Source organism: Mixophyes fleayi, chromosome 10 (assembly GCF_038048845.1).
Source record: "Mixophyes fleayi isolate aMixFle1 chromosome 10, aMixFle1.hap1, whole genome shotgun sequence".
NCBI classification, from domain to species: Eukaryota; Metazoa; Chordata; class Amphibia; order Anura; family Limnodynastidae; genus Mixophyes; species Mixophyes fleayi.
In genome coordinates this window covers 98,524,913-98,549,214 of record NC_134411.1, presented here as the reverse complement: position 1 = coordinate 98,549,214, position 24,302 = coordinate 98,524,913, and the positions used below count along the sequence as shown (strand labels likewise).

The 24,302-nt window shown below is 41.2% G+C and overlaps 1 protein-coding gene across 1 annotated transcript in view; it reads left to right on the top strand.

Moving 5' to 3' along the window:
• NETO2 (neuropilin and tolloid like 2) overlaps positions 1 to 6,197 on the top strand; it is a 29,025-nt gene extending 22,828 nt beyond the window's left edge. Inside the window, exons 7-9 of the mRNA XM_075189250.1 lie at positions 2,759 to 2,987; positions 4,316 to 4,429; positions 4,867 to 6,197. Coding sequence (XP_075045351.1) covers positions 2,759 to 2,987; positions 4,316 to 4,429; positions 4,867 to 5,447 — 924 coding nt within the window. The 3' untranslated portion in view covers positions 5,448 to 6,197. The remainder of the gene's footprint in view (positions 1 to 2,758; positions 2,988 to 4,315; positions 4,430 to 4,866) is intronic.
• The last annotated feature ends 18,105 nt before the right edge of the window (positions 6,198 to 24,302 follow it).

Genomic DNA, 24,302 nt, shown 5'->3' with positions numbered 1-24,302 from the left:
CTGTTGTGTTGCCTGTGGATGTGTTTACATTTGCTGCATTGTTCTATCACCAGCAGATGGCGCTGTTGTGTTGCCTGTGGATGTGTTTACATTTGCTCCATTGTTCTATCACCAGCAGATGGCGCTGTTGTGTTGCCCGTGGATGTGTTTATATTTGCTGCATTGTTCTATCACCAGCAGATGGCGCTGTTGTGTTGTCTGTGGATGTGTTTATATTTGCTGCATTATTCTATCACCAGCAGATGGCGCTGTTGTATTGTCTGTGGATGTGTTTACATTTGCTGCATTATTCTATCACCAGCAGATGGCACTGTTGTATTGGCTGTGGATGTGTTTATATTTGTTCCATTGTCCTATCACCAGCAGATGGCACTGTTGTATTGTCTGTGGATGTGTTTATATTTGCTGCATTGTTCTATCACCAGCAGATGGCGCTGTTGTATTGTCTGTGGATGTGTTTACATTTGCTGCATTATTCTATCACCAGCAGATGGCACTGTTGTATTGGCTGTGGATGTGTTTATATTTGTTCCATTGTCCTATCACCAGCAGATGGCACTGTTGTATTGTCTGTGGATGTGTTTATATTTGCTGCATTGTTCTATCACCAGCAGATGGCGCTGTTGTATTGCCTGTGGATGTGATTATATTTGCTCCATTGTCCTATCACCAGCAGATGGCGCTGTTGTATTGCTGTGGATGTGTTTGCATTTGCTGCATTGTTCTATCACCAGGAGATGGCGCTGTTGTGGTGCCTGTGGATGTGTTACATTTGCTGCATTGTTCTATCACCAGCAGATGGCGCTGTTGTATTGTCTGTGGATGTGTTTACATTTGCTACTGGGGGATCTGATGCAGAAATGGTCACAAAATGGGCTTATATATCACTCAAAAAGTGCACAGAAAAATAGAGGAAGCTTCTTCCTGTGGGGGCAGCTAAGGTGCTTATGGGACAGAGACAACAAATGATTTTGTAGGCAAATTCACCTCTGTCATCAGACTTAATTACACCTCTACAGATGTTAGGAATATTGATGCAACCTGAATATAATTATGTGTTTGTTTCTCATTATTTAAATTAGTCCAACATGAAGGGGACTTAAAAATAGGGTGAGTAGGCCATTAGGAAAGAACGGTGGTAGCGACCTCTCAAAGAATAGTGGGGCAGAGACCATGGGGTATATTTACTAAAGTGTGAGTTTGAAAATGTGGAGATGTTGCCTATAGCAACCAATCAGATTCTAGTTATCATTTATTTAGTACATTCTACCAAATGACAGCTAGAATCTGATTGGTTGCTATAGGCAACATCTCCACTTTTCAAACCTGCAGCTTAGTAAATATACCCCCATATTTGTTTGTAATAGTTCCTCTATAATGTTTTCATCACAAATAATTCAAGGTGAGCAGAGATGGCCTCTATGGTTAATGAATGTATTTTACCACAGTCTCTGTAGCACAGTGAATGTTACAATGTAACAATTTTTTAGACCAAATTCTGCAACAATTTGTAAAAGGCAGAATGCTCTGGTCCAAAAAGGAGAACTTACCTCTAAATAATTGTATCATTGTAAGTAAATTGAATCTATTAACTGTCAAACAGGGTTCTCTATGTGAGCAGCATATGTCTGGTGAATATGAAGATTAGGACTGTATTAAATACATTAGAGGCTGTACAAAGAAGGGCAACTAAAATGGTGCATGGCCTACAGCACAAAACTTACCAGTAAAGACTCAAAGGGAGGTATTCAATTGTTGCTTTTAACGCGCTAAAACAAAAAAAAAAAAACGAGCGCTTGAAAAATATTACAGTTTATACGGTAATATGCGCGTAAATACCGTTAATACTGTAGTTTATTCGCTGAATTTCATCTCGCAGCTCAGGGAGCTGCGAGATGAAATTTAGCGAGTAATTACCGTATTAACGCTAATATTTTTATAGCGCTCGATTGAGAGCGTTAACGGCAACAATTAGAGGGGTATTCAATTGTTGCTCCGGACCGCCAAAAAATTAGCGCGTTAAAACTATTACCGTTTATACGGTAAACTTGCGCATAAAAACCGTTATTACGGTAGTTTACTCGCTGAATTTCATCTCGCAGCTTGAGCTGCGAGATGATATTCAGCGAGTAATTACCGTATAAACGGTAATAGTTTTAACGCGCTCGTTCTTCCAGTGGCCGGAGCAACAATTGAATACCCCCCAAAGATCTTATTATGTATAGTTTGGAGCAGAAAAGGGAACGGGGAACATAATAGAAACTTTCATATATATCAAGGGTTATAACAAGGTGCAGGAGGGAAACATTCTACAAAGGAAGAGAAGTATTAGAACACGAGGACATGTACTGACACTGGGGGGAAGAGAAGTATTAGAACACGAGGACATGTACTGACACTGGGGGGAAGGAGGTTCAGAGGAATTCTGAGGAAAGGGTAGTGGATAAGTGGAATAGCCTCCCATCAGAGGTGGTAGAGGCTAATACAGTAGAGCAATTTAAACATGCTTGGGATAGACATAAGGATATCCTTATAAAGAACTAAGGATCAAATAGGGTTTGAGGTTACCATAGGTTAAAATATGGACAGACTGGATGGGCCAAGCGGTTCTGATCTACCGTCAAATTCTATGTTTCTATGGACATATAATAAAGGGCAGTCTCTATTGAAGTGATTGACAAAACTGCGTCTGTCGGTACATTGCAGACAACGTGTGACCTTTGCCTAATAATCTGTCAGTACTAATTTGTTCACCCAGATTTACTTGAGGTTCCTGGACTACCAGATGGAACACTCCAACGAATGTAAGCGGAACTTTGTGGCGGTTTACGATGGAAGCAGCTCCATAGAGAACCTAAAGGCCAAATTCTGCAGCACGGTGGCCAACGACGTCATGCTGCAAACAGGGACGGGGGTGGTGCGGATGTGGGCGGACGAAGGGAGCCGACTCAGCCGCTTCCGGATGCTTTTCACATCTTTTGTGGAACGTGAGTAGACTGGATACGATGTCTCATCAGCAATCATCCCGACAACCATTCATGGGAGCGAGCACAATACATTCTTACCATCCACCGGATCTCCATTATGTCTTCATTACCACTTCCATTATTGTGACATCTGGATGCCGAGAACGCAGCCCAAATGTGTGAGTCAAATACTGACACCAAAGAATAAGAAAAAGGGAAAATAATTTTTAGCAATTGCCCTTAAATTTCAGGGACAAATCCCCAGGATGTTTTTTTTCAAAAATAGTTTTATTAACTTGGCATTGCAGAAAAAAAAGATAATGGGCCTGATTCATTAAGGAACTTAAATTAAGAAGTTTCTTATTTAAGTCTCCTGGACAAAACCATGATACAATGCAATGTGCTATATGAAAAAACAGTCAGTATTTAACTTATGTGCAAAACAGAAAACTAATTTGCACCCCTTGTATTGTAACATGGTTTTGTCCAGGAGACTTAAATAAGAAACTTCTTAATTTAAGTTCCTTAATGATCAGGCCCAATAACACACTGACATTGTTGCTCCATTTCTATTATTGTGTCGACAATAAAACATACAGAATATTTATCTATAGACTAGTAAATCATCCACATCTACATCAGTATTACTATCTATTGGATAATAAGATAAAAGTCTTATATCAGGCCATATGTTGTAGGGTTTCTAGTTAAAGAAAGACTCATATCTATGTAATTAATGTAAACGAATTTTATAATGATCTAACGTTTTATAAATAAAGAAAATAGAACGAATCTGTCCAATGTGACACTTAAGGACCTGAATTAGGTCCGAACGCAACTTGCATGTAAGTTGCATATTTAAAAATTGCACAGAAGTTGAGTGTCGTTCCGACTATACTTAAATCCAAGTGGGTCTCAAGATGCACTTCGATTTTAATCTGGGTGTAATACACTCTGTCCAAATATTACTTAGCGTATATAGACAGACTGCAGTATCCACACATTCATATGTGCAGTAAAAGTTTACAGACTTTGATGTGATCATAAAATAAAATAAGAGTTATCAGTATAATCATTTATATAAAACTTACATTTTATATAAACATTAATTACATAAATAAAAATGATTTCAACCAGCTGTATGTCTTGTATTCTGTAATATAACATACACGTGTGTCTGTGTGTCATATTGTGTGTGCAGATTGTAAGGGCCACGTAGACCCTTCCATTCCGTGTTGTGCTTGTAAAAGTGATGAAACGCGCCGGGTATCCATACTGATAGACAAGCAAATCTCTACTGCGTTACTAATGTAACAGACATAAAGTGTGTCTTTGTCTCGTTGTGACAGCTCCGTGTCTGGAGAACACTTTCTTCTGCCACAGCAACATGTGTATCAACAATTCTCTGGTCTGCAATGGGATTCAGAACTGCGCCTATCCCTGGGACGAGAATCACTGTAAAGGTGAGCGGGTGACGGAAGCTGGAGCGGGAGTAAGGAGACGCTGCTGACTTGTAACACAACCGTGCTGAGTGTAACGGCAACCGCACTGCAACACAAAGCGACTGCTTGATACATTGTTACCCATATAGTATTGTGACACTATGTATCAAAACAAGAATACTCAATATTAATAAGAGTCTGTGGTGCCCAGAAGTATCAGGAGAAAAATGTTACTGTCTAACATTTTATAAACAAACAGGAACAATATTCTCTAACAGTAATAGATACATTGTGCGATATAACACAATCATGTCTATCTACACGGCTATTGGGTGCCCCCTAGTGGTCTTTGTTGTAAATCGTTCCTATGATCACAAAATATAACTTAAAGACAGATCTATGATATGTATTACAATCATTAATAATAATAATAATAATAATAAACATGTTTGTTACAGAAAAGAAGGAAGCTGGACTATTTGAGCAAATCACCAAGACCCATGGGACGATTATTGGGATAACATCTGGGATTGTCCTGGTTCTCCTTATTATTTCCATTCTGGTCCAAGTCAAGCAGCCCCGTAAAAAAATCATGGCCAGAAAGACCACCTTCAACAAAACCGGTTTCCAGGAAGTTTTCGACCCACCTCACTACGAGCTCTTCTCCCTCAGGGACAAAGAAATTTCTGCCGACTTGGCCGACCTATCGGAGGAACTGGAAAGCTACCAAAAAACCAGGCGGTCGTCGACCACGTCCCGGTGTATCCACGACCATCACTGCGGTTCGCAAACGGCGACTCTGAAGCAGAGCAGGACCAACCTGAGCTCCATGGAGCTCCCCTTCCACAATGACTTTGCCCAACCGCAGCCAATGAAAACGTTCAACTCCACCTTCAAGAAAAGTACCTACGCCTTCAAACAGTCCCACGACTGCCCCGAGAAAGGCATAGAGGATCGGGTCATGGAGGAGATCCCTTGCGAAATCTACGTCCGCGGCAGAGAAGATTGCGCTCAGGGTTCAATGTCTATTGACTTTTAACCGCTCCACAGAAGAAGAACAAAAACAATGGTTTCCTTTTACAAAGTGAAATATATATTTTTGAGATCTCCAACAATCATTGCATTTTCTAAAGCTGAGAAATTAAGACTGAAATAAACTACTCAGAATTGTAAAATTTAAAAGCTCTATATTTTTTGAGCAGGAATCACACAAGAGAGTGAGGTTTGCATGGTATCCGTATTCTGTATTAGTCGGATTATACATATTCACCCAGTGGAACGGGGGACGAACACCTTGATTAATGTTGTCATTACCGATTCTTTATATATGTTTTTGCCTTTTACGTTTTTACACAAATTAGGTTTGTTTACCTTCAGATAAATAAAGAAAGTTCTAGGATTATTTCTGGTGCTAAAAGATATGAAAAATAAAAAAAATGTCTTGAAATTAGTATTTAATTTCTTTGCCAGTGACATTAAACACCTATTTAGCCTGTTTGATCTGTGCAGACTCAAGAATCAGATCCTTGCTCTAATGAAAAGGCTCAACAGAGAGATGTTTATTCTGCCTAAAAAATTATTTTTCCTAAAGTCATCTGAAATATCAGAATTACAAAACCACTTCGATATTTCTTCAGGGACAGTAAGGAAGGATTTCTGGGATAGGTGTTCTGAAATACAAAAGTAAAATGAAAGATAACCCAAAGTAAACATATTTACAAACATATCATTTGTGATTTGTAAAAAAAATAAAATAAAATACAAATAAAATGAATTTATTTGTCCACAATGTGAGTGAATTGTTTTGCAACAGAGTTATGACAGATCTGTTTCCTGAGTTTTGTTTAATATTCTTTATTTACATTTTCAAACAATAATAGCGCTGAGCCGATTGCTCCTACAACGGGAATAGAACCTCACGTTATATTGCCAAGATGTCCGTGCACTTCGATGAGAGTTCCGGTGAGGAGGGGCTTTGACAACACAGCTACTGTGTTGTCAAAGCCTCTTTGAGAAGAACGTTGCTGGGTGGTTGCTGGCATTGGGGGTGGCTGAACAACACTTTAGCAATATTTAGTATTATTGTTCGACTTATTGAATCATACCCAAAAATGACAGTTGCTTCCTGGCAGTTATATTGTGCACCGTAACACTATATATTTTAGTGGAACTTCATTCAAATTCTTTTTTTACAAACAACAATTGTACTCAGCAGGGGTTAGTAACATGTGCAATTAATGTACTATAAGTGGAGGTTGAGGCAGCAGGAAGCCACAGACTGAGAGTTATATAGTGCAAGGAGCAGGGTCCTCCAGCAGCACAGACAGGGCCATCTCTTCCATTGGGCATAATGGGCAGGTGCCCGGGGGCCCTGCAGGCAAGGGGGCCCGTCCGAGGCAGCGCTGGAAAAAAAAAATCCTGAAAAAAAAAATAAATTAAAATACTTACCTTGCGGTCACGTCAGCGGCGATCCGGCTCCCTCCCTGGTCCCCTCTTCCGTGCTGTGCTCGCAGTGACTGTTGGGTGTGATGTCACGCCCAACATTCACTGCGAGCACAGCACGGAGCAGCGCAGAAGAGACTCAGCGGTGCGGAAAAAAGAAGAGAAGGGGATTGGACTTAAGGTAAGTTAAGGGGGCCCCTATATATATATATATATATATATATATATATATATATATATATATATATATATATATATATATGTAAAAAAAAGTGATTATATATAATCACTTTTTTTTACATACATATATATATTTTTTTACACACACACACTTTATTTATATATATATATAATTTTTTTTTAGGGGCCCCCGATGCACTGCATTGCCCGGGGACCCATAATGTAGTCAAAGTGGCCCTGAGCACAGAATATATCAGGAGATGAGTGATGTGTTAGGATAGGGCTGCATGTGACAGGAGCAGTGACATGAGGGGAATTGAGGCAGCAGGAAGACACAGACTGAGAGTTATATAGTGGAAGGAGCAGGGTCCTCCAGCAGTGCAGAGTATATCAGTTGATGAATTATGTGTTAGTGAGTACAGGGCTGCATGTGACAGGGGCATTGACAAGATGTGAGGAGGGGAATGGAGGCAGCAAGAAGCCACAGAGTTATATAGTGGAAGGAGCAGGGTCCTCAGCAGCATAAAGTATATCAGAAAATGAGTCATGTGTTAGTGAGGACAGGGCTGCAGGTGACGGGCAGTGACATGATGTGAGGAGGGGAATGGAGGCAGCAGGAGGACACAGACTGCGAGTTATATAGTGGAAGGAGCAGGGTCCCCCAGCAGGGCCATCTTAACAACATTATGGGCCCCCGGGCAAAGCAGTGCACCGGGGCCCCTAGATATAGATATATAGATGTATACAGATACAGATATAGATATAGAGATATAGATAGATAGATAGATGTACTTGCTCAGTGACCCTTGAAGGTTTTTTTTGCAGGCTTTTTTCTTTTGCAGGATTATTTATTCTCATTAAGAGCCGTGCTTATGGGGTTCCCTTGCCCGTGGGGCCCCCGGGCAGCTGCCCATCATGCCCAATGGAATAGAGGGCCCTGTCCCCCAGCAGCACAGAGTATATCAGGAGTGATGTGTTAGTGAGGACAGGGCTGCATGTGACAGGGACAGTGGCATGATGTGAGGAGGGGAATGGAGGCAGCAGAAAGACACAGACTGAGAGTTATATATTGGAAGGAGCAGGGTCCACAGCAGCACAGAGTATATCAGGAGATGAGTGATGATGAGAGTTATATATTGAAAGGAGCAGGGTCAGGAAAAGCACAAAGTAGTGACTTGAGGCTTCTTTCACACTGATGCAGGAAGATCGTAGTACCTCTATACAGGGCCATTCCTAGCGAATTTGCTGCCTGAGGCCACCCATTGAAAGAGGATGTAGACAGTGATTGTGATTGGCCAGTGAATTACTCGATCACCTCCCATTTATGTATGAGTAGCTCAGTGTTCTATCCCCGCCCCCCGCCTGCGGTAAGGTTCACAGGAGGCTGACGCTCTCTGCTGCCGTTTGAGGCCAAGTGTCCAACTCACCTCCTAGTAGGAACGTCATAACCTCTATATGATACAAAGTTCATACATCAAACAGTTTTTTCTCAATAGAGCAGTTTATTTTTACATCAGCTTTAGTGACTTGTTGGGATGGACAATCTCATTTTGTTTAAGCAAATATTTAATATAATAAAGAAATATTTACTTTTCTTTCTAATAGATCAGCTTTATAAAATCACTAATGGATTTTGCTTCTAGGATAAAAAAAAACCAACCTATTTGTGAGCTGTTACCGCAGATAATTGATGGTAAATATTCTGGAAGCAGAAAGGTTTGGGTAATGATTATGTATTATTCATCTTTCCATAAATACTGCCGTCAACAAAATGTATTCACTGGAGCCCGTATCGCAGCGCAAATAAGTTTTCTTTCAGATAAAGTCGTTTAAAAATAAAAAAATGTGCTTGCAGCTGTGACATGCAAAGATTTAATCAAGTCTCTTATATTTAGTGCAGAGAATTATCTGGGGATATTTAAATGAAGTCAGAACGCTGGGTCATTTATCAACTCCAAAACTCACAGCAAATATAACCTCCAGAGATGTATCAATGAAAATATACTGGCTGCTGTCAAGGGGGAAACCTCTTCCTTGATGAATGTCGATGCTGTTTTACAATTTTGCTGGAGTCTTTCATAAAACTTTCTTTTAGAATATTCAGTTCAATAATGCTCCTGAGTTGTAGACAGGACACAAAACACAACAGCGCTTACATCAAACATCCGATTTCTATTCCCACATTAAACTATTGATTGCTCCTTGTAATAAACTGCCCTAGATTTATCACCTATCCCACCTACCGGTGAATGTTAAAATGTTCATTTTGCGAGGCTTGAAATTTGGAAACTTGATGTTTGTGGCAAAGAGATTCCGATTGTGGTAGGATTGGCGAGCTCTTCACACTTTGAAGGCCCACTCACGGAAGACAGGGAGAGGCAGACAAGGGAGGATGCATACAAAGGACAAGGTGTACCAAAAAAAGAGGCATGGTCTATTTTCCAGCTTGCATCTCTCTGCAAAACATTTAATTCAACCACTTTTGGATTAACCATTTTTTTCACAATTAAGACTCATCTAATTTGAGGAAACACCAAATATTTTATGTTATTTCTTTGTATAAAACATGGTGCTCATTTTATAGTACTGTAATTTATGGCCATATATCGCACAGTGGCCTAGTGGTTAGCACGTCTGCCTCACAACACTGGGGTCATGAGTTCAATTCCCAGCCATGGCCTTATCTGTGTGGAGTTTGTATGTTCTCCCTGTGTTTGCGTGGGTTTCCTCCAGGTGCTCCGGTTTCCTCCCACACTCCAAAAACATACATTAATTGGCTGCAATCAAAAAATTGACCCTAGTGTCTCTCTCTGTCTCTCTGTCTCTGTGTGAGTGTGTGTCTATAGTAGGGAATTTAGACTGTAAGCTCCAATGGGGCGAGGACTGATGTGAATGAGTTCTCTGTACAGCGCTGCGGAATTAGTGGCGCTATATAAATAAATGATGATGATGATATATCACCTTCATTTGCAGCCTGTCCACTTTTCTAGACAGCTAAACTGATGTGTAATAAACACAAGTAAGGATATTATGAACATTACTCACAATGCATTTAAAGATACAATTTCAAATAAAGGGGAATGACTGTACATGGAACATATAGTAGTAACTGGTAAATTGGCTAAAATGCATTTAAATGTTTGGTGGTTTACACCAGAAATCGAAAAAATATAAAGTAAAGTTGTTGGGGTAGCATCTATCTCTGTCTATTTAGTTAATTCCTTATGTGATTCATTCAATACCTTATTTCTCCCTTTGATCATTTATTTCCTCTGTTTAGACTCCAAGATGCCTCTTCCCCACCCAACCAATCAGCAACAAGGAAATTTTTTTCCCATGTTTATGATTGGTTGGCCAGTAAAACTATTTGTACAGACAGTCAGCGCAGTCTGTTGCTGAAGCTAATTTTATGAATAAAGTTGGCAACATTACATAATAAAATGTTCTTCATTTACAAGGACAGCGCCAATATTAATACATGTTCCCCCAGGAAATTTTGCTTGCCCATCTTCCCAGTATTACCAGGTGTTTGCTGGAATTATCTAATAGCCTGTAGCGTCATATTGATGTCTGAAACCCATCTCTCCCCTGTAACACTGCCCAAATGGGCGATCTAACCCATCGGCCAGAACTACAGAATCACTTTACAGATTATAATACACAAGTGATGGTAATATACGGTTTAAATAAACAGTTGTAAATAATATCTATATAATTGTGTGTCCTGATGTCGTTGCTTATAATCGATGGGTTTTGATGACATCACGTCAGAGTTCATTAATGCACAATTGAGCGTGCTGACGCTTATTGCAGTAAAGGATCGACGGACTGTAATAGTTTCCATTTGTTGGTTATTTTTAGAAAAGGTTTCTACTTTAAATATGAAACGTAGGTATGAAAATATAACAAAGTCATCTTTTTGGAAGGTTTACAGAAAGTACCTCAAAGAAATGATATGTTTGACGGAATAATGAACATCTGCAATATTATTTGCAAATTGCATTAATGAAACTAAAAGTATAGGCACGCGCAAAAAAAAATATTTTTACTATATTCTAGTTTTGTTTTGCAGATGGAAACCCCAACAAAAATATATTATCATTTTTGTGTCGTGAAAAGAAAGATTTATGGATGAAAGTTCTCTTTGACTGCTGGAAAAAAAACTGATGAATTTAAACAATTCAATATATCAACTCAAAGTTTTGCAAAATGTCACGTATCAGATTTTTGCCACTTGATTAATCTCCTCCTCTATGAACTTGGGGAATTTCCCAGCAAAAGGTCCATAAAATTATTTATTTATGGAGCGGAAAAATCCGCCATTATTTTACAGCCCACATTTAATAAGTGTATAAATATACATCTTGTATGTCGTTGTTTTCACAGCTCAGTCTACATCATGTAAACTTAACGGAAAATTTGTACAAATGTATCCCCCAACAGTAAATTACTGTTTATTTACTATTTATGTCTACTTGTACAGGAAGGAAATATTATACCGGTTTATGGCAAAGTCAGAGCAAACTTACTCTACAAAACTTTTAGCGTGATCAGTGCAGAATTCGCCATAGACATCTGTCTACTATACACAGAGAATACGTCCATTATGTGGACTGAACCATTACTGCTGCTTTACAATTCACTAGTAACCAGTCTAGAGAGACTGATGTAATACTAGTAAGAATATAGCCTATCAATGTGCTATTTACGTCACCTTCGCAGAGCGGAGGCGGTCAGTTTGTGATCCGAACTGGAAGTATGGGTTAGGTACACTAGAAAGAAACTAATTACAGATAAACGCTGCACATGGAAAGGGTTAAAATCATGGCGGACTTCATTGACCAACCCTACCCAATGCTCAAAGCTAAACACTTTGGGGGTAAATTTATCAAGCTACGGGTTTGAAAAAGTGGAGATGTTGCCTATAGCAACTAATCAGATTCTAGTTATATATTTACTACATTCTACAAAATGACAGCTATAATCTAATTGGTTGCTATAGTCAACATCACCACTTTTTCAAACCCGCAGCTTAGTAAATCTACTCCTTTGACTTCCTACCGATACGTCTGGATGCTCCTCCCCAGCCCACTAGAAAGTGCCCGCCTACTTTACGCCCTCAGTAGTCGTCTCCTCACCCTAATAGTGTACCTAGGTGTGAATACAGGCAGAAAGATATGACTCGATCCATTCTGCCATAGCGTAAACGTAGACAAAGTCCATCTCCCTACAGCTTTAACCCCGTCCCTTTCATCTATTAAAATGTTTCAGTTTTGCTCCTGAAATACTACTACGGTATAACCTCATTTGTGGTTTAATTGAACCATAAGTGTGAGCACGTGTTGCATGTGGCAGTTGTGTGTGTTGATATTTTTACACCGTTGCTTGGAGTGCACCGAGAAATTTGCGTCTCCGCCAAAATGGCAAATGGGTCCTATTTAAAATGTAAGAAAATACCGCCAACTCTGAGCTGGTACAAAACTAAGTCCTTCTGTGCAGTGGAAGCGGCCAAGCGCCTTCTCCAATCCACATTAATATTTGTTCTGTAAAATTAAATCAGTTTTCTGCTCCATCCTACAGCAGAACGAGACTTCACTCTACTCCCCCCTAATGTCTGTGCAAACTGCTACGTAAATCTCTCCACCTTGCTGGATAAATCTATGCGCCTCAGCAGAAACCTAAGTATACTTGCGCATATTGAGGTCTATAGCTGGTTTTGTGCCACGGAAATGAATTCTGGTATGTTCAATAATATTTTGCAGAATCTGGTTTATCGAAGTGGTTTGGGAATCGGGTAGAGTTAGTACAGATCTTACTGGCTCATATAGTTCACCAATTATCACTAACAACAGATAGCACAAATTATTTTGCTGGCTCTATCTAGCATGCTGCACAGAGTGGGCACTAAAGTCCGCTCCATCTGTATGTTAAAGGTCAAGAAGTCAATCACACAGTAGAGAGCTGCTGAGAAACTTTTGAGTGATGCAGAAATGGAAGCGTAGAGGATCCTCCCGCTGTTCCCCAGCAGCTATTTGGACATCAATAATTCATATTGTTGACGTATAAATGTTCTCGTTTTAGCTTCATCCCTAATTAGCGCCAAGGTCAGAGAGAATGGCATTATACTTGCTGCTAGCTCAGCCCTTTCTTCCTCTTCATCTCAGGGGGAGGCCGGAGTCAGCTGTGAAACCCTGATGTAAGTTGGCCGCATTCAAAACGCAGCTAACGGCTGGAGCCCCGTTGCGTCTGCCGCCATAGATGTTCAACGACACCGCGTGCAGGACTGAATCGTGCAGTCACACACGAAACAAGAGGGAATTAAGGAGATAACATTCTTTTTCTACTTGTACATAAAGTGGACTCGTCCTTAGCAGAGTGTCTGGAGACGTGATGTGTGCTGAACAAATATTCAGTCTACGCATTCACTAGGAACTGGTGGCAGCCCGTGAGGCACGAGGCACAATATGAATTGGTAGGCTGCATTGCCATGCATATTGATTCATCCCACTAGCTGCCCCCTGCCTGTAGGCGGTGGGTGCACTCAAACAATTTGTCCAGCAAAGAAGAGTTGCTGATAAAGAATTTGATCAAGAGTTGCTCAGGTTCTGGTTTTTGGAGGTAGTTCTGGTGAGGTTGGAGACATTTTTAAGGTGTGTTTGACTGGAGGGGCCAGAGCAACTTTTTGTTATCTTCTGCTCCTACTTCTGTCTCGTCCCGTGTCAAAGAAAAGACCTGATTATCCAATAGGCTGACTAGGCTGCAGCAAAGGGCGCACGGCTTTTGGGGTTGCAATATTTTTGGGGGTGCAAAATTGTGACAGGGAGAGGTGTACATTGAAATTAATTTTAAAATATAAGAAAATAGTCGTTCTCCAAAGCAAAAATAAAATATGAAAGAAAAATATTCCCATAATAAAGGCTGAAGACAATGAGTCATCTTTGGGCGGGCGATTGAGGGAAAGTGAGTAGGAGAGACAAGGACGGCGACAGGCGTGACAGCCCCTCCTCCTTCACATCTCCACCCTCAGTAACGCTCATTTAGGCCTCCGTTCTGCTATACAGGTGATTTTAATGAAATGAAAAGAATGCACGCTGGATAGATCATGGACACAAGAAAATAAGACATGCTGTATCATTGGTCCATCTAGCGTTCATCATACTTGCCAACTCTCCCTGAATGTCAGTGAGACTCCCTGAAATCGGGGTGATCTCCCTCACTCCCTGATGAGTCTGGCATTCTCCCTGATGCTGAGCCAGTACAAGACGTAGTTGGCTTTGCCATCTGTGGTAGGATGACACAGTTCAGATATTGTGTCCTATGTCCCTGTATTGATGCCTATGGAGGTGGCCATTTTCACGGAGACCAAGATTTAATCAAAGACTGACAGGTAAGACAACATGACTTCAGTAATGGAGACAGAAATTTAAAAGACACATCAGTCTCTATAGATTCATTAGCTGCTTTTCTGTAACGCATAGTTGCCTACTGTCCCGGAATGTCCGGGAGACTCCTGCATTTCTGGGAGAGCAGGGAAACCTCCTGGTTCTCGCCCCCGCAATAGATAATTGGCGGGGGGCGAGAAATATGACGCAAATATTGCGCCATCTTAGCTGGTGGATATAACCCAGCAACCCCCCCCCCCCCTCTCTCCTTTAATGAGGTGGGGGGCATCAATATGTGTAATGTTATATTAATAATATATATTGAAAAATGCCCTCTGATGCTCTGCGGGGGTGATGGGTAAAATTAACCGACCTTATTCACCCCGACCGGCGGACATTCTTCCCTGCAACTTCTTGGCCGTTCCATGAACAGGTCCCATATTCTATAACTGATAAATATTTGTTAGTAAAATGTCTTTTCTTCCAATGCCGTCCTATTGTCCCTTTACAAAATATATTATTCTATTGTTTATTATATAAAATGTGTTAAAGAGAAACATGAAAGAAAGAAGTTAGTTCCGGATCCGCCATCCAATATCTGAGCCGCCGAAGCGAAGTTTAAGTTGATAAAGACTTTACCAAGCTGAAAGGTTGATCACTGCCGCCCACACAATACTGCTCAGGATCATTATAATAATAATAATAATTAACAGCAAAGGAAAATGTCTGAAGGTCAAATTCTGTTAAGATAATGGAGATCCGCCCACATCCAGCAATTAAAGAACATTAACGATCATTATCACCGACTCAGGTAATGACAGACTGAATTATTGTTTGTGGCTGGTGTCACGGTAACATTGGATGAGTATTGTTGGAGTTTGGAATTTAGGTAATTGTTGGGTATTTCTATAGTTCTCACATATGCTGTAGTGGAAGGGTTAGAAAATCCAGCTTCAGTTACTGACTGAAGTAATGTAGAAAGTGTGTGTTAGTGAGGTACATTCACTTTGTATTGGATTTTAATTCGCTGACACATTTTCTTTGCTGGTTTCCCCAAATGTTACAGTGTGAGTGTGCGCTCACGTCTACCCCTGTGGTTTATGCTGCAGGAATAAACCGCAGGGCAGATGTTTAACTAAGTTTGTGCAGCAGGGGTAGGGGTCCAGACAAGACAAGACCAATATTTGGGGTTTGTTGCACCTGTATTTATAAATTAAATCATCATATTAAAATTAGAGATGCTCAGGCTCAGTTCCTCGGAAACCGAACACATCCGAACTTAGGGGATCCGAGTACCGAGCCGGCTCGGTACTGTTGCGTGTCCTCAATATTGAAAACGAGGCAAAACATCATTGTGACGTCGTCGGATCTTGTGAGTTTTTTTTTTTTTTTTTTTAAACTCTTTATTTATGCAAAAAAAGAAAAAACAGGAGTTCCATATAGCAGATAATAACAGGGAAGAAAAAACATTTGCTTGTGAGTTTTTAATTCATTTTAAAGATCCAACATCACGGAGGGTGGGAGGGAGTGCGGACCCCCATTTATCTTTTATGCCACTGCTGTGTGTCAATGTGTCCTAGATGTGGTAGGAACTGCCGTGTGTTTGTGTCATTGCTCTGTCGCTTACCATCCAGCCAGGTCGCTGCAGTATTTGTCTGAAAGTGTATGAAAATAATATTGTGACCTGTGAGGTGGTCTAAATTGACTGCAAATGACTTGAAATTAGTGTTATTGAGGTTAATAATAATGTAGGAACAAAAAAGAGCAAAATTATGTGATTTTAGCATATTTTAGGAATTTTTCTAAAAACCCCAAAACCAAAACACACGAGGGTGGTTTTGCCAAAACTAAAACACGAAGCTAATCCAGATCCAAAACCAAAACCAGTTCAAGAGGGTGAGTGAGCATCTCTAATTAAAATGGAGCAATGAATAAAGTCTCTGCACAACTGTCTGTGGATTGAGCAAACCATATCTGTCATGGCCACTAGAGGGAGCCTTAACATGGACATATATCAGAACTAGCTGACAATAAGATCTGGTGCACATTCTAGGGTCAGAGTATAATTTTACACTCTGTAAGGTCATTTCCAAAACAGAAACAGCGGCCAGTGGTACAAATAAAAAAATATATATTTTGTGAAGCTTTGCACAAATTTGTAGCTTTATCTCCTCAATGTGAGAACAAAAATGCAAAAATGAGATTTTGCATTTCAGGACAAGATATTCTAATGACTGAGTGTTACTTGTTTAGTGGGTGTGTGCAGATTGTTTCACATTCTCAAAGCTGGTGGATTTTAGGCCAAGACTTTCATTAGATATCTTTTGCACATTTAATATGATATATAAATATATATATATATTTATATAAAGAGATAAATAAATAGTGTCTCTCTCTCTCTCTCTCTCTCTCTCTCTCTCTCTCTCTCTCTCTCTCCCTCTCCCTCTCCCTCTCCCTCTCCCTCTCCCTCTCCCTCTCCCTCTCCCTCTCCCTCTCCCTCTCCCTCTCCCTCTCTCCCTCCTTGCAGAAGTCTGCCACCCCCTAAAAGGTCAACTGAATTTTTCGCATTACAAATGACACTTACACAGATTGTTCCAGACAGTATTTTTATTGCGAACCAGTCAGCTTTTAAAGAACATGTTCCAACTCATAATTCATTATTTGTCTGCAAATTTTAAACAAAATCTGAAGAATACTGCTTATTATAGACCATTCTGGGGGTGGCTGTGAATATTTCTGCAAGTCACTGTACATGAGGCTCCAACGTGTAATATTTTCGGAGACAAAAAGGCTGTAATTAATTAAGGGGCTAATCCAAAAGTTAATGTGCGCAGGACATTGAATGGACAGAAATCAGGATAGTGGAGCACACCTAAACCAAACTAGGGTGGAGTGATGGAGATGGGTTCATTGTTAATCACCAACCAATCAGATTCTAGCGGTCATTTTGTAGAATGTACTAAATAAATGATAACTCGAATCTGATTAGTTGCTGACTAGCAGCATTTCCACCCTTTTCAAACCCGTAGTTTAGTAAATAATACTCCCTGGTCTAATTAAGGCATTTGGAGGGTTATATCCACCTACTGATGGTTTATATAAGAGTAGTGGTACAAATATTCAGGAACTATACCCGCCTGGAGGAGAGGAGGGCAAAACGAGGCTTTATGTACAAGCTATTACCCGTCTCAGTTGTGTTCAGGGGTGGATTGTTTAATTGGGGCCTAGGGCATGAGCCCGTGGGCCGGCGCTGAGCCCTGGGAGCTGCATACTAAAGCAGTTTTAACTGGACTGCTGCGTTCCGGAGCTACACCTACCGGCATATGCCGGCTGGTTAGCGGCAATACCCCACAAAGTGGCTTGCAGCTTCCTATTGGTCTGAGGCATCACACCCCCTAGGCAGTGCGCACAACATCGGTAAAATGACCTAGGGTAATTCTATTCACATAGGTTCACCAAGCGGCATAAACGCTGCTTCAAACTGAGCTTGTTGAACCCTATTACTTTTGCGCCAGCAGTACACTATAGCGTTCAGAGCGAATGTTAGATGGATGAAGGATGCATCGTGTCCTATTGTGTTGCATCCATGATCTGTCTAGCCATGTGGATGCGAATCCTTAGGCTTCCTCTCATCTCTCTTGTTGCAGAACTTACTTACAAAGGCTGCAGGGTAATAGGGGCAGCTAGTAACAGTCACCCTCCTCTTACGCCCTGCATGTCTCCGTCACCAGACCCCTGCATTCCCGCTACCTACCACCAGGGGTCATGCCTATCACCACCAGTAACAGGATAAAGACCGATATGGCTGCACTTGCTTCCTGCTCAGTGAAACCTAAATTAGAAGCTTGATCACAGCACTGAACCCACCATACTCACTGCGTACTGGGATCGCACATCTAAGTGCTCTAAATTTGCAGCATGACCCCTCTTAACTGCGGATAGAGTGGTCCCATTGCCACAATCCTGATTTAGGTTTTAGTGTGACCTCGGCCATGGAACTACCCTATATTGTGGTTTAGAAAAGTTACTGACAGGACATGCAGGGACTTGTAGTTCCACAGCAGCTGGACAGACACAAGTTACTGACGTCTGATGTAGGATGTAAATTACTCAAACTCTAATACAACACTGCCACCTACTGGTCACAAACTATATTACAGACACAATCTTTTTTTTACTTTTAAATACAAGAGGATGAGTGATAGATTTACTAAAACTTCAAAATGGAAAAGTGGAGGTGTTGCCCATAGCAACCAATCAGACTTTAGCTGTTATTTATCTAGTACATTCTAGAACATGATATCCAGAATACTGGCGCATTGACGCTTGGCGATACAGGAGCCGTGTTGCAGGTGCAACATTTATTGGGTACCTATATGTAATCCATGTCTGCATGTATGTATGTATGTATGTATGTATGTGTATATATGTGTATATATGTGCATGTATGTCTCCTCTAAGACACCTACCTGGTGACACCTTTATGCCAGGATCATTCAGGTTAAAGCATTGTAACTAAGTAATGCAAATAAAAGCCGCAAAATCTTATAATATAGCAGCCATGATAATGATTTAGGAAACAATTTGGAATCATCCAATCAGAAGCAGCTAGCCCATCATCATCATCATTTCATCTTGCCAGCACCTGCAAGAGATACATCTACTCAGTGCCGTAACTAGACATTTTGGTGCCCTGGGTGAGACAGGGCACTGGCATCCCCCATCTAAGTGGGAGTGACATTTGCCAAGTGGGTGTGGCCAACCTTATGTGGGGGTGTGGCTAGCACTTTACTGAAAGAATTCTGTTACACATATTTGCAGATGTATGATATATATATATATATATATATATATATATATATATATATATAGTTCTCTCTCATATATATATATATATATATATATGTATATATATATATATATATATATATATATATATATATATATATATATATATACAGTGGTGGGATTCAAATAAATTAACAACCTGTTCTCTGCCCTAATGACCATTTAAAGTATGCAAAAATATATACCGACAGGTATTCTAATATTTCATGCACTTATTACTCAAGTAAGAACAGTAAAAGATACACAAAACTAGATTGTTATAAGAAAGAGTTTTGAAATGTTAAAGAAAATTTATTAAAGAATATCTTACCTGACAAAAATCTGTTATTTAATATTATATTCATATTATGGCACAGTAATGCCCCCAGTTCATAATATGCCAGAGTAATGGCTCTCTTCATCACACTCTGCCATGCAGCTTCCTTTGCTGCCCTTCAAAACACTGCAATGCAGATTCCTTTGCTGCCCCTTGCTCTGTTCCTTCACTTACCTTTTGTATCGGCTTATTTCTTCTCTTTTCATCCCTTCTTGTCGCCGACTCCAAGCTGCGCCGCTCCTCACTGACATCACGCCCGACATGCAGTGCAGGCGGAGCAGGTGCTGACGCCGCAGAGAGGTGATTTTGCAAAGAGGGGCTATGTGGGCGCTTTACCTTCAATGCCTGAATTGAGAGCCTCTGGGGTTGGGAGGGAGGGGGAGGGAGAGAGAGAGAGAGATATTCAGCCTTTTTTCCACTGTGAATGTAATAGGCTGTAGATACAGAGCCAGGTAAGGTGGCTGCTGCGCCCACTTGGGCTTGTGTCCTGGGTGACGGCACCGCCCGCACCTGCCTAGTTACGGCTCTGTATCTACTGACAGATGTATATGTGTCTGCATCCAGGTGTACTTCAGTCACAATTACTTGAACAAACCCTTATTGCACTCCGTCTATGTTCGCTCGCCCATCACTTCCCTCCCCCTGTTCCGTAACTCTGATAGTAAGAAGTCATAAGTATAAGAGATGTAACCAAACATACAAACGGACATATGCATAGATTAGAACTGGAATTAAACAGACGTAGATCCGACCTTACACGACCCCCAGAGAGCACAAGTTCCAAGATCTAGTAGCAGTGAGCAGCCAATCAACTCGCTATGAACTCGTGCCTCAGGCCTCATCAACTCGTGCCTCATGAATTCTGTACTGGCGGCAAGTGATACGAAAAGTCTGTCTTCTCTGGGTTCATGGACCAGAAATTGGCTGAGGCACAATACAAACCCATGTTTGTATGTTTGAGTTTCCATGTTTGAGTTTTCATGTGCATTGATTTGCCCAAGTGCACCCAGATTTCCAGCACGCGGTTACGGTGTGAGAAGACGGAGCAGAAATTTGCGCTGGTTGACGGGAGGAGCTGGGCGAGATGAGCGCGTTCCTTGCAGAGTCCAAATGATATAATGGGTAGAGAGAGCATATTTGTAGCAATTATTTTTTTTGCTGGAGAGGTGGTACCCCCCTATTTGCACTCCAGTTCCATTTTTTGGACCAGCTTTGAGCTCTCGTCTGGTGCGTTCAATGGGACCAATTGCCTCAATGTTGAATGTCTCTGGAAAGAGTCTTTCTAGGCACACAGAGTTGAACTGACGCCAGTTTGCGCAGTGTAAAGTTGCGCGTATAATATGTTGCGCGCATCTGACACTTGCTTCTACTTACGGCAGGAGAGCCAGGATGGGGGAGGGAAGGGGCGGACTAACGCACACAGAGTACAGTGAGGGTGGGTTTGCGCAATTGCAGCTGTGGCAGACCGGCATGGAGACGCACCTTTGCCTCCCAGGAGATGTATCTTTTGCACCTGCTATAGCTAGCTGCTTCTGATTGGATGATTGCAAATTCATCTCTGAAGCTGACAGGTGCTTTCTGCATGGATCCTGCATATATTATAGGATCTTGTGGGCGGACTTTAAAACTATGTTTTTTTGCTGCTGTCATTCATGGGCAAGAAGGAATATTATACCTGCTGTGTTATACGAAGCCTAATAGAGGATTTTCGCTATCAAAACAGATGTTAACAAACTTTTCTTGTGCGAATGACCTGCTGTATGTGTACGTCAGACATTGTACACCTGACATGAGCCTCACATAAACCTGGTGTATACGGTTCAGGTGAGGAGCTGGATGCATCTTGAGACGCCTAATGCTCAGTATATGGGCATAAATACGCTATTTTTACGGGCAAATTATGGAGGGTAATTTGTGTACAACATGCAACCAACTCAGCAACGGACCTATTCTGAGTAAGCTTTACATCCACAAAAGTATCAGACGTAATAAGACCAGTTCCCGTGTCCCTCACTTTATCATAAATCGAAACCATAAATGTGGCTAAACTGGGAAGTATGACGTTCACACCGTTCCGTAGTGTGCCGTTTGTTACGCCGTTCGGTAGTGCGCCTTTTGTCACGCCGTTCTGTAGTGCGCCTTTTAATACTCCGTTCCGTAGTGCGCCTTTTAATACGCCGTGCCGTAGTGCGCCTTTTAATACGCCGTTCCGTAGTGCGCCTTTTGTTACGCCGTTCCGTAGTGCGCCTTTTGTTACGCCGTTCTGTAGTGCGCCTTTTGTTACGCCGTTCTATAGTGCGCCTTTTAATACGCCGTTCCGTAGTGCGCCTTTTGTCACGCCGTTCCGTAGTGCGCCTTTTAATACGCCGTTCCGTAGTGTGCCATTTGTTATACCGCTCCGCCTTTTGTTTTTGTTTTGTTTTTCCAGCTCTCCAAATTAATAGATTGTAGAGCTGTCTCCGAGAGTGGCCAATAGGCACCTTGGTACAAAATCAAAACATTTGGCTGTGAGCACCAAGTTTGCTTAGTAACTGAGGGCACAGTAACTACTACAGTGTATATACTATGTGGCCAGCAGATGGCAGTGTTGTATTAGATTTAAAGTTGTCCACATTACTGTTTTCTTATCTATGAATATATTGTGTCTGTCTCTTCTAAGGGCTCCCATGTGTTCTAATATTCGCAAATCAATCATGTTTTTTGACACTTCAAATCTGTATTTTATATTATGGCCTAAAAACTGGATTCCTTATAGATATAGAGTTACAGTTGTGTCTGGGGTCTTCGGTAGGTCACAGAGGATGCAGCCGTGGGTGGAGGAATGAGGTTTTCATCAGAGATTCTGCTAAACATAAACCAAGAACGAGTTAACTTTTAGGATTTGGAACAATGAAAGCTGTTTGGACGAGAAGGGGGTGAGTGAATTAAAGCCCTAACTTGTGGTGGGCCCTGTACCTTAATAAGGGTGTGGGTTCCTCCAACTAGTTGCCAGAATATAGAGTTCACATTTGTTTGTCCGGCGGGCCGTAGTCTGAGCTCCTGTGTTCTAGGTTTTGGTTTGTTTACTGATTCCCCTTTTCCCGACCTTGAATTGCCTTCTGAATATAATACCAGTTACGTTGAATTTTCCTGCCAAGGATCCAGTCTCTCTCCGTGAAAAGCTTCCAACAACGTCACCAACAACATCATATTTACCAAGACCTTTCTCAGCCCTAAGACCTGTAAGAGCTACAATCCCAACCTGCTTCCCTGTAAATCTGTGGTTCATTATTTTCTAAGCTCCAATAGTACTTGATATTCTAATTCTATTCTTCCAGTTGTTTCACACACATACATTCATGGTCAGTTATTAGTTATTACACATCCTAACACAACTACCAGTTTGAAATAGATACAGTTTTAATGAAGAACGATGAAAGTAACAAAATAAACCAAACAGAGGAAATAAGACTGAGATTATGATCAGAGAACAGTCTGTATGTGACTGTATAGAAGTGTATCCCAAGTCCTCAGTACCCCTAACAGTTTAGGTTCCAGGTGTCCAGTGATATAATTATACCACCTGTGGATCTGTTACATTGTATCACTCAGTGATGACTACACCTGTGCTCCAGCAGGGAGTGATTGAAAACATGCACTGTTAGGTTCCCTGAGGACTGGATTTGGGAAGCATTGCTGCATAGAACAATAAGTCCGTCCAGGATATATTGATGAAAACTAAAGTCTGAGTATTCTGGCATCCGGACAGTGAGCCAACTGATGGGGGAGAAGGGTTGTCATCAGAGGGATACAGGGGATATGACTGTAAGGGGCCGGGACAGACTTGGGGTGCGGAGTGACTGAGGGGCCCACTGTGACCTGCTTTACCTGCCACCTTGAATTTGACTTTTTTAAGAAAAAAAATTAAAAATTATTATATATTTTTTTACTTTGGCGATGCAGCAGCTCCCAGTTAATGATAGGCAGGGTGCAGCGCGGAGATCTCAGCCCCATATGGCGTGCTCCCAGTCTATCAGTGACTGGGAGCTGCCGCATCACATCAAGAACGACAATGTAAGTTAATTGAGGAGGGAGACTGAAGAGGCCAAGGGCAATGGGGTTCCAGGAAGGGAGGCCATGCCTCTCTCCTTTGTACTGAGTCCCACAGTTTCCGATGACAGACCTGGTCGCCATATTCAATAGCTGCTGACAATTTATGGCAACAGCGCAGAATAGAGGGTTCTTTACAGATCGAGCGCTGTCAGTTTCTCTTCCTCTTCCTGCTGTTAGAACAGAATTTGGGTTTGGATTCTGAAATACACTGATGTTTCCATACTGATTAGTTTATTAATTAGTTTACACATATACTGCAAGCTGGCGGTCCCCATTCTCAGACCCAAGCAGCCGGAGTCCTTTTTTTTTTAGCTACAAATAGAAATCATTGAGATTCATATGGTTTATGGCAGAAATAAGTAGTGAGGCTGCTTTAAAGAAAATTGTTGAGCAGTAACAGAATCGGTGAAATGCGCATTATGTAGAAGAAATTCCGTTTTATTTCATGAGCTTTACATTTATGTAACTGGACGTACATTTTTTTAACCTATGGTAACGTCACACCCTATGTGATCCTTACTTGTTTGTAAGGATATCCTTATGTCCTATCCCAAGCATGTTTAAATTGCTGTACTGTATTACCCTCTACCACCTCTGATGGGAGCTTATTCCACTTATCCACTACCCTTTCCTC